The sequence below is a fragment of the Mchenga conophoros genome, linkage group LG20, assembly GCF_057382185.1.
Source record: "Mchenga conophoros isolate Kocher_MC1m ecotype Shallow Benthic linkage group LG20, M_conophoros_male_GT1.1, whole genome shotgun sequence".
NCBI lineage: Eukaryota > Metazoa > Chordata > Actinopteri > Cichliformes > Cichlidae > Mchenga > Mchenga conophoros.
Genome location: NC_140545.1, coordinates 12,335,290 through 12,347,218, shown reverse-complemented (window position 1 = coordinate 12,347,218; position 11,929 = coordinate 12,335,290). Strand labels below are relative to the sequence as shown.

General features: G+C 38.8%; 1 protein-coding gene across 1 annotated transcript in view; it reads left to right on the top strand.

Annotated features, from left to right (window-relative positions):
- Positions 1-4,054: 4,054 nt before the first annotated feature.
- Positions 4,055-11,929, top strand: part of ctnnbl1 (catenin, beta like 1) — an 81,108-nt gene continuing 73,233 nt past the window's right edge. The window contains exons 1-5 of the mRNA XM_085260512.1: positions 4,055-4,242; positions 5,153-5,383; positions 7,123-7,229; positions 7,406-7,545; positions 8,137-8,234. Of these exons, the coding sequence (XP_085116638.1) occupies positions 4,213-4,242; positions 5,153-5,383; positions 7,123-7,229; positions 7,406-7,545; positions 8,137-8,234 (606 nt within the window). The 5' untranslated portion in view covers positions 4,055-4,212. The remainder of the gene's footprint in view (positions 4,243-5,152; positions 5,384-7,122; positions 7,230-7,405; positions 7,546-8,136; positions 8,235-11,929) is intronic.

Below are 11,929 nucleotides of genomic sequence, written 5' to 3'. Positions count from 1 at the left end.
AAAGAGTTAATTAGTGCTTCAGCTGAACTCATTAGTAGATTTGCTGAAAAACAATAAATTAATTTTATTTGATCTTAGCATACAGTTTATTTTGTAACACAGTAAGAATGTTTGACAAAGAAATATTTAAAAAAATACAACATAATACAATAAGGTCTAACATCTAAGATTAAAAAGACATGAACTTGTCTGTAGAGTTGTATCTTCTCTGTTGTTTAAATGTAAATTTGTTCCATCCATCAGAAGCTTATTCAAGTAAGTCAAGTGGCAGCCATAATTTAAAACTTAAAAGCATATCTGTGTCTGAAGTTTCCAGGAGACCACGAGCTGCTGAGGAGCATTTTGAACGCAGGGAACCTTCACAATGCTCTAAGTGAAATTCAATTTTATTTATATTGCACCAAATCACAGCAAAAGCCACCTCGGGATTCTTTATGTAAAAACCTTACAATCATTGAGAGAAAACCCCAACAATCAAATGACCACCTATGACCAAACACTTAGTGACAGTAGGACGAACACGAGCTGCTGAAGAGCATTTTGAATGCAGGAAACATTCACAATGCTCTAAGTGAAAGTGTCAGAAATCAATTTCTTTGCGTTTGTAAGTAAGTGAGGTTTTCTATGACTTAAATCATGGCTATGGGTCTTAGGGCACTGTAAAAGAAAATTTAAAAAAGAAAGAAAAGTACACTATATTAACAAAAGTGTTAGGAACTTGTGTGTCACTGCAGTCTTAATCCAAAGAGTTTAATGTGATGTTGGCCTACCCTTTGCACCCTCTTCTGGGAAGGCTTTTCATAACATTTAGGAGTGTGTTTATTGGGATTTTTGACCATTCTTCCAGAAGCACATTTGTGAGGTGAGATGCTGATCAACTAATATATTTGCAATACTGTGCATTACAGTCACTTTGACTTGACTTAGGTACCGGTGTTACAATATTTTTGTTCTATTAAACTATCTCAGTAAAGCATGACAGTTTCAATGTGACAGTGAGCCATCATGCACAATACCCTTCAACTGAAGCCAAATGGAAGTCAGCAATTAATCATTTCGTCTTATAAACTGCTGGTTTTTCTACAGTGACTTGTGTGAAAAAGACCCTGTGATAAAAAAAAAAGTTAACTTTAATTATTTAAAATTTTAATTTTAAGTGCCTTACACTGTGTGTGTCTGCTTTGCTGGATCAAATCATATCATGTCCTGTGTCCCAGATGACTATACATTTAACTCATGGCTCAGATATCTGCTCTCTTGAACTTTTCACATTTTGATGACCTCCATAGTCACTATATTCTTCGTCTTTCACCATCCAGCTTTCGGTCATCAGAAGATGCATGTGGCTCATTGTCATTGTTCACATGCATACTATACAACTGTAAGCAATATAAATATTAATAATGCACCTGGACGTTTACCTTATTGTATACTTGGTAAATAACCACAAACAGGCATTGGGATTGGGAGTATCAGTATAAATACTTTTTCATCATCTATTTTTTGTCTTTTTTTTAACCCAAATTCATTTGTCAAACTCATAAAAAGAGCCTTCTCCAGGTCCCTGATTCAAAGCTTTGTATTCATCTGAAACTGCCTCTCACCAGCCCCGGGATTTCCATATAAAGTCCTCTTTTCACCCTCATGCTCCCTTTTATTCTCTTTTCTCTCTTTTGCCTTTGATCAAGTGCATTTTCCCTCGTGTTTGGTGGGACGTCAAGCTTGACTGCCTGGCAGTGGCCTTCCTTTTAAATGTTGTTTTTATTGCTCTACTGTCACAGATCACTGGCCAGAGACTGGAGTGGCAAAGGAGGCTTCTACACCATGCGGCACTCATACATTTCTCAATGACGCTCACTGAAAAGGTGATTTTCTGCTTGTCTGGAACAGTGGGACAGTTTGGCATATGAAGCATCTTCTGTTATGAATGCACCAAAATTGAGCCTATAAGACCAGGATTCAATGTTGTGAGGTCTGATGAGGTAACAGTCATGTGTAATTTAGTTGTATTATTAAGTGGGCTTATTTCAGCATTGGCAACAGAGCCCAAAGGATTTTGTTGGGAGGGGAAACATATTTTTGTCAAGATGTATTATCAGTGGTGGATGAAGTAGCTTATTAATAATGCATCCATATGTACACATATTCTGCTAAACCAGAACAATGACATAACCACAAAAATGAAAAAAATTTAGGTTTAATGTTTTAAATGCATATTCTAGAATGTTGTATCCAACTTCAAATTAATTTTATTCATATTGCACTAAATCACCCACCTCGGGATTCTTTATTATGCAAACCCTACAATCATTGAGAGAAACCCCCAACAATCAAATGACCACCTATGAGCAAACACTTGGCGACAGTAGGAGGGAAAAACTCCCTTTTAACAGGAAAAAACCTCTGGGAGAAACAGGCTCAGGGGGGAGGTAGCCATCTGCTGCAACCACCTGGACGTGAGGAGAGGGAGACAGGACAAAAGACACACTGTGTAGAAACAGCCAGAGATGATCAATAACTACGTAACTGAAATAAATATATAAACACATGGAGAGTAAAAAGAGATGAGTGAAGAAGTAACACTCAGCACATCATAAGAAGCCTCCAGCTCCAGAAATGTTCTATTGGTGTGAAATGGTATTATGAGGCCTTTAAGATAAGATAGGGCCTGATGACGCAAGACTCTTTAATCTTGCTGTAGCATTTAGGATCAACTGAAGCTTTGTAGTCACTTTTTAGGACACCCTGATAATAATGAATTCATTTATTGTATTGTGTTATAACATACAATTATAATTGTATGATAACATACAATCAATGTGTTCCCGTTACTGCTTGTTTAGAGGATCTAACTTTCAAGCACTGCCATTGATTTGCAGAATTCTTTTTGGGCAGGGGGAGGGGCCCTAAAAGTAACCATACTTTTAACTTCTCCAACTCTGATGGTATCAGCCCCAAGTTTCTTCAGACCCGTGTCTGTTAACCTGAGTCAAATTTACAGCTCACGTATAAGGCAGCATATGATACTGGCGTTGAAGTAGAAGCCGACATTATCAGAGCTTGAGAACTGTTGACCACCACATGTGACTGGAGTGATTGGATGTATTAGTCATGGGCAGAAGGAGGAGTATAGAGCACTAGTGAATGATTTTGTGGCATGGTCTTGGAGAAATAATCTGCTTCTGAACATGAGTAAGAAAGAGTGAGAGGGAGTGGATATTGTGGATGAATATAAGTACCTGGATGTCCAGATTAACCACAGACCTCGAAAACCCACACAGAGGCTGTATACAAGACAACAATGTCCTATGGACGCTGAGACCTTCCCGATAGAAAATGATGGAGATTTTTAATCAGCCAGTTGTGGTGGTTGTGGTGTGCGCTGTTGGCTCTGTGACTGGCTGCAAACTGGACACATTTAAAAAGTGATCACTGAAAAAACTATTTTCAGTCATTCATAACCCTGATCAACTTCATCACCGCTTACAATTTCCGCCAACAGACTGATTCAGCTCCGCTGCCACAAGAACAGATACAGGAAATCTTTCATACAAGATGCAACAACCTTTTATAATGCAATTCAGATATCTGACATACAGTGATCTGCTTTTTCATTTGAACATTTTATTGATATTTAAGGTGGTTTTTCCCCTTTATTACTGATTTAGAAATATTATGTATTTCTTTACCATTGCTTGGAATTTCAAAAATATGGGGAAAATAAAGTATTTCTTAATATTATTGTTGTCGATAATAGTGTTTGTCCGCTGTACTGTTAAGCAAATTAAGTTATATTTGCAAGTTTGGTTAAATCACTTATGAGAAAATGAATAACACAGATACAACGGAATACAAATAATCCTAGTACAATTGTTCACTACAGGCACGGAGAGACATGGAAGTCCAGTCAACGGGAGAATTCAGCAACAGCATGGATGATGATGTAACGATGACAGTAACTTTGAAAATAATCAAAATCCCTGTCCAAATAATCGCTCCGACACTTTACGAAGATGGTTGAAAACTCTGCTCATGCAACGTCAACGTTTACGACAATTCGTTGCTACGGCAATGAGTGAAGACTGTTTTACGGCAGGCATGTGTATGCAGGGAGCTTGTAGTTAGCGGAATAGCTGTCTACTTAAACTGTGAGAGCGCTTTTTCAACTTTGAAATAAAATTATAAGAAAGCTGAGACTTGTATCCTGGACAAATGGACGTCGGAGAGCTCCTGAACTATCAGGTAGACGTTTCACTCCTGATAATGTGTGTGAGAGCTAACTAAGCTAACAGTAACTTATCTCATTCATTGGGTTGTAAATAAACGCTAACAGTTTAATGTGTGTGAGCATGTAGACTTTTATTTAGCCTCCTTTGTTTGCGTCCTTGTTTAATGATCAGTCAATTAGAACTGAGTGACGCTTGCGCGAAAAGAAAACAACTTTGGATCTCAAGTCCGTGTTTACTAACGCTAGCAGTTAGCCCGTTTGCTAAGTCTGTTAGCTATCTCGCAGCAGCACATCAAGAGCGGGGAAACTTTGCGGACTTCCCTGAGATACATCTGTTTAAAACTAGTTATGCCTAGCAAAGCATTTTGAATCTTTGGGATTCTTTCGTCAGTTAGATTCGGTCTTCTATATGTTAATGTCGAAACAAATGTGTACCTGAACAGTTTCGTTTATCATACAAGGCATACGTACGAGAAATCGACTTCACCCAGTATTTGCATCAAATATGCAAATCGCCATTATATGTCCCATTTCATAAATCTGTATTTCAGTAAAATCTCGTCTTCTACTTAGGCTCACTGTTTAGTTGCAACTTTTTTTTTTAATGCCATCAGTTTTCTTAGATTAGTTGTTTGACAGCTGCTTCGATTAACTTGATAAAATTATATGTGCTTCTTTTTTTTAAATTCATTTGAAAAGTCATGATTGAGTATTTCTAGATTGACTTTTCTATAGTTGCGCCAGATATGACCTAGTCAAGTGCTATAATGGTGTATTTCATTGATTGTTTTTAATCTCATTAAATGCCACCTTGCTGAAAACAAGCAACCACATAATTTTGGGCTCTCCCAACACTTTTTCATATATTCATCTTATAGAGTAAATCCCTGTACACACATTTAATGATCCCTTTTCTTGTTGCAGCCTGATAGGGGAGCAAAGCGTCCCAGGGGCGAAGAGGATGGAGGAGCAGGAGGAGATGAAGACTCCAGAGGAGGGAAGCAGCTGAAAGGGATGAGTGCTAGAGAGCTGGCCAGATACAGGGAGGTGGCAGGAGCAGAAGGAGGTGCTGAGATGAGGGAGACTGAGGAGCTCATAGGGGACAAGAAGATAATCCTGGAAAAGCTGATGGACCAGGATGCAGAAGAACCCGAGGTGGGTTATTGTAATTGTTATGTTATTATTATAGAGTTGTTACTCTGGTTTCTTTGGGTGATGAAAAATGAAGAAATGTGACAAAGATCATGAAAATTAAATATGTTCCTTTATTCTCATATGTTTTGAGTTCATAGTTTGCATGGCAATCTTTAAACAGCTTTCACCATACTAGCATGCTTCATCAGGACATAAGCCATATTAGCAAATTCAGATAGATTTACACAAACGCTACTAAAACAAACACAAACATGCTATGATTAAAAATGTTTCAGCCAGATTTATACCGAATCAGACTTATTAGATGTTATTTGTTGGTATACTCTGCATGCATTGTGTCTAAATGTAACTACCTGTGACATCTGTGTCGGTGGAGTAATTAGAACAGATTAAGATTGACAACATTAAATAGACAAAAGTTCAGTTTCTTTAACACGTGGGAGCACATCTATTAAGTCAGACTTACTCAAGAGCGTGTTTGTTTCCTGTAAACAACACAAACAACAGACTTAAATGCATTGGCATTCTTTGTGAATGGTGCATTGATAATATAAAAGAGCAATTTAATTCAAATGGAATACAGTGTTAAATGACAAAGCTGACTAATTTCTTTTAGGCAATCTCTGCTTTAGTCAGGAGGAAATAATTCACACTCCTTTGTTGAAGACAAATGTGAGATTTGATGGTGCTGCCACTAACTCAAATTCTCCTCTTCACTACTGCTGCATCCTGCCTTTGGGTCTGATTAAGAGATCCCTCTTTTTACATCATTTAAAGTCACGCCATTAAACGAGACTTGGCCACTGCGGTCATGTCTGTTTATTGTTCTGTGACCTGTTAAAGTCGGTTAATTAAAAAAACAAAAGTAAACGTCCATTTATAAAGTGTCTTTGTATTTTTTATTTTTGTTCCAAGCTGCTTAGTCTGCAGTACCAGCTTAGAATAATAAGCAATAAATGATATAAACTGTCAGATGATTATTGTAGTGGGCACACAAAGCTTTTTATAGCCACTTTTCACTTTCCTTTTTCATAGTTTTCTGTGATTTCCCCACTGGTTTCCCTGCCCAAATTTCCCTTTCAGTTTCTTATTGTTCATTAATCTTTCTGGTTGATTTCTATCCAGGTTTCTGCTTTAAAAAAAGGAATTGCAAAATGGTTTATTCCTGAAAGCTCTTTGAGAGGTCCTCTTGCTCCACTGGGGTTCAAACTTCCCATACATCAATCCTCCAATCACAAAGTTGCCAGTCTTGCCAGTATTGCTGGTCCCATATTCAGTGACCACACTGGGTGTGCAGTCAGTCTGCAGGGTCTAATGCTCTTATGGCTTTGACAAACCAAACAAAACTAGATTACTATAACCAGGATCTGCTGTCCTGAATCACCCAGTTAATCTTGGATCTTTCAAGAAACTTGGAGAGAGTGAGACTTGAATTGAAACACCTAACATGGTGAAACAGCATAAAAATAAGTTCCAGGAAAGGTTGTTTTATTCTACATTGTTATCTGTCCAGCACTGCGGAGGTTTATAATCCATCAGGAGGTCAAACACATTCTCTTTTCACTCAGATGCATTCCTTCTGATTGAACAAAATGTCTGCACAATTTGCTTCAATCACATGATTATGAGTCTCTTTGTTGTTATGGCAGCAGTTGCTTTAATAATTTTATTTTTCCCTTTTTCTCCCCGTCTTCCCTTCTCCATCTTTTTGCTCCCTTTCCCCTGTGCTAATCAAACAGGCAGAACTGGTCGATGAGAGCTCAGTGAAGAAAATGATCCTGACCTTTGAGAAGAGGTCATACAAAAACCAGGAACTAAGGATTAAGTTTCCAGACAATCCAGAAAAGTAAGCCTATTACAGACAGATTAATAAAGTCTTGTTTGACTTTATTCCAACAAACAAAACTATATGTGGACTTCAGTGGATCTAAAGAAAAAAAGAGGGTCTCAGCATTTCTAAGAAACACTGTCATTATGATCAAACTTATAATGCAAAACTTCTGATTTGTGTTATTAAACTAGGTTCATGGAGTCGGAGCTTGATCTGAATGACATTATCCAGGAAATGCATGTGATTGCTACGATGCCAGATCTCTACCACCTGCTGGTGGAGCTGAACGCCGTCCACTCACTACTGGGCCTCCTCAGTCATGAAAATACTGATATCCTTTCACGTTGAGATTGATTCAGATCACCTCTCTCTATTGAATGTTTTGTTACATAACATTGGTCTTTAAACTTGTTCCCTGTATCATAGAAGTTTACTGTTGTAAACGTAGCTAGTACAAAGAACCAAGGACAGGATAAGAACAATGAATGTGAGCTAAGAGAGTAAAGATGTGTCAACTTTTTATTGAATTTGTTGCACACAAAGCTTGTTGTTGTTGTTGTTGTTTTTTTTACTATAAACTTGCTTTTACATTAAAACTGTAACAAAATACAATTTACTAAGTGAGTCATATTTCAGATTCAAAACCATATTGGAGTAAATGCATAAACCTTTAAAAATACACAAAATAAATATTACTGTAGCCATTAAAATACCTTCAGTGAAGGCACTGGTACTCAAGATGCATCTCCCAGCAACAAACCAAAAATATAGACCAAACTGGGTGATGAATTTGCATTGTGGGTAAAGTAGTCGCCTGGCTTTTAGAGGAAAAGAGAAAGCATTGATTTTACTTCTACAGTATTATAGGATTGCAGAGTTAAATCAAGTATGGAGTATTGTTATTGGCCTGAGCCTGAGCCACATGTCGCCATAGCCGTGGTGGACCTGCTGCAGGAGCTGACAGATATTGACACACTTCATGAGAGCGAGGATGGTGCTGAGGTACTCATAGATGCTCTGGTGAGTACAAAAGTTTCATGAGTCTCTGATGATATTGATGAAGCAGCACTGTTTGGAGTTAGTATTTAAGCTTCTTGGCTCTGGTGGAGAGAAATTGATTGCTTAGTCTTTGTTAATGAATCAAAAGCAAAGTTTCAGTTTAGTCTCACTTAGAAGCATTCATGGTTTTTGGTTTTGTCTTCTTTGTGTGTGGTTTGAAACACAAATTACATTAAATTAAAATAATTCTAATAAAAAGCGTTGTATTAAAATAACTTCAAAGGGGAAACAAATCCACAAACATTAGTTCTTAGTAAAGCTGCCAGTGTCATTTACAGGGGCACAAATGTCTGAAGTTACCTGTTGATTTATTTATTTAAAGTCTTTTTAATTATCTCTCAGCGGTGAGCTGTGACAGTTAAAAAAACATGATGGGATTAGCAACATGACAAGAACTCAGTCAAGAGGAAAAAATGGATTTCAGTATGTAGTTTGATCAGCATAATTATAGCATCGACTCTCCCACTCTTTCTTTTTCGTTCTGTTTTCTTTGTCACCCTCCGGCTGTGTGTGTTGGCATCACTTCACCGTTGATGATCTCTCCCTGTCTCTCCATTTCTGTATATTTAGCCCCCTCGTTCCTTTTTTTTCCTTTTCTAGTTCAGCCTGTCGTGTTGCCGGGCTTTCATAAATATTAGAGTGTCGTGATTCTTGATAGCCCATTATGTTTTTTGACATTTAGATCGACACAGACAAAGGTCAAATTACAATAATATGCGGGTAAAGCCATGATGGAGAAAAGAAATGCATGCCTGTGTTTCTTCACACCTGTCACTGTGACACTTCATAAGAGAATCAGTTGACTTTTTTTCTCTGCTACACTTGACAACTTTGGTTGGGAGTCTTGGGAGTTTTTGAGTAGTTTGATCCTAATATTTTACACGTCCGCGTGGCATTTTGTACATACTGATAAATTCAGTGCAACTTCACGAGGATAGCACTGTTTCTGATGTGAACAAGATGCTAACACCAGACCTGTGTTGTTATTGTTGTTGTTGTTTTTTAAGTATCTATGTTAGCTAATTCAAGTTTATTCATTTACCTGGTATGGACTTAAAAAGTGACAGGAGAAGGGAGCAGGAGATTAACAGACGCTGTGCCAGTCTGTTGTGGTGAAGAGAGAGCTGAGTGTGAAAGCAAAGCTCTCAATTTACTTGTTGATCTACGTCCCTACCCTCACCTATGGTCACGAGCTGTGGGTAGTGACCGAAAGAACAACATCGCGGATACAAGTGGCGGAAATGGGCTTCCTCTGAAGGGTGGCTGGCCTCTCCCCTAGAGAAAGGGTGAGAAGTTCGGCCATCCGGAAGGGGTTCAGAGTAGAGCCACTGCTCCTTCACATCGAAAGGAGCCAGTTGAGGTGGTTCAGGCATCTGACAAGGATGCCTCCTGGGCGCCTCCTGGGTGAGGTGTTCCAGGCATGTCCCACCGGGAGGAGGCCCCAGCGCAGACTGAGGACACGCTGGAGAGATTATATCTCTCGGCTGGCCTGGGAACACCTTGGTGTCCCCCCGGCCAAGCCGAAGGGGGTGGCTGGAGTGAGGGAAGTTTGGACTTCTCTGCTTGGGCTGCTGCCCCCACAACCTGGCCCCGGATAAGCCGAAAAGGATAGTTGGATGGAGGGATGACCTCTGTGGATTTTTAGCACTTTCTATAGATGGTAGATTGGATTTTATAGGTGAAACCAGCACCATGGATCTTTGGTTGTGCTCTTTGAACAATTTCTGCAGTATAGTTGGTAGCATCATCCTGTTCTATTCAATGAGATCACTGCAGAACATTACTCATAATATTAAAGTACCTTCATTGGCTCAGCTTCTTCCTTTAATGCATTTTGCAAGCCCAGTAAACACAGTACCAGCAGCAGAATGTGGGGATATCACATAAGCCGGACCAGTGAAAATCCTCTTTCTATCTGTGTTTAACTGCACATTCAATCCCTGTGATATCTAATTATATGAATGGAAGTGTATTTGTAACAGTAGGTCTCTGTTTTGTAATATGATAAACAAATGTTGCTGTAGTAAATGAAGAAATCTGTCAGAAGAACTCTTTGGGCTCAAAATGTAAAAAATTGTGTAATTTCAGAAAAATGACAGATTAGGTTCTGGTAGCTCAGCTCAAATTGTCCTGTGATTATAAAACAGATGGTTTCTGTTAATTCACACAAAATTTTCTTTCACTGTGATATATTTAAACAAAACAATTATACAGTAGATAGTGGAAAAAAAACAGGAACTTTTGCCATTTATTTTTGTTTATCTATTACTTAATTACTTTTGGCATAGTATTAGTGGCCATGGTGGAGGTCTTTATCTGCACAAAAAACTTTAAAGCTCAAATTTTCCAAAGTTGTCTGAGTGGGTTGGATGGGAGTCTTTCCTGGACCGATTCTGGGACCCAGACCTCCTGATTGACATCCCTGAAAGAACCTGTTTCATTGGACCACACCAACCTGCTCTGTTTTCTGGTTCTCATGCTAACCTTCCTCTTTGCAGGCACATTAAGAGGTAGACACAAATTTTTAGTGTGCAATGTCACCAGCAGACACAGCTCTTTATGTAGCAAGCAGCAATGAATGGTTTGCACATTTGTCAGTTGTGGCCCTCATTAAGGTTTTCAGCAGTTGTGTTATTGTGCTGTTGGTCTGTATAGTAAGCCTTGGGCTTGTTGTCCTTTCTGTAGACATAATGGCGACTGCATACCACAATACCTCACAAGAACTGCCTTCCTTTGGCCTAACGCTGTCGTGTAGTTGTCAAATTCCTCAGCTCATCTCCCTACCTCTCCTTAATAGCATGTGCCACTGTAAATAATTAATGAAATGTATTCATTTTATTGAATGTTTGGATGTATAGATGGTTTCTGTGGTGTTGCCCATGGGGTCTTTCTCTGAAATGGTCTTACAAACACAGAACAGAATATTAATGTTACTTTCTGTGTAAGTATAATATGTTGAAATACTGTTTGTGTTCTAAATAACTGACACAGTCAAGTTAAGAACACATATCCGAGGCCTCTATCTTAGTTATATTGGTGTGTGATAGGAAGAACTGTAGATGAAGCAGGATAAACATCAGAAATTGCTGACAAAACTGGCTTTTGTGTGTGTTTGTGAGCTGGCTTCTTATATGATAGTGACTCGGGTAGCTGTGCAGGGCTCGCAGAATGAAGGAATTTTATAAATGCAGTCCATTTACCATGCAATGGAGCGCCCATAAACCTTACTCTTCTTTACAGCTACTTCCAAGGGAAACAGTTTCAGGGCAGCAAAGGTTGGTTGAATCCATTTGTCTGTCCTCTTTGCTGTAATGCCCTCGGCTCCTCTGTCCTTGCTGCCTGAAGGCCAGGTGGCATCCTTGGTAAGATAAATCAAAATGATCCACGGTGGTCTCCAGTGGCTCATAAATCTGTGTTGACTGTCTTCTTTCATCTATAAGAGTACATTTATCCAGCCCGCTGGCACCTTGCAAGCTTTGTGTGGTTATGAGTCTCCAATCTTGACTTGACTGATAACATTCGGACATCGTCAGAGAGGCTCCAACAGGAAGCAAGCGTCTTCTGCAAAGACAAGTCTTAAAAGTGAACCATCTCTCTGTTATCCCTGGATAGTCTATATACATCTTTTCTCTTCTTTCTTTTTTGAGATTGAGACT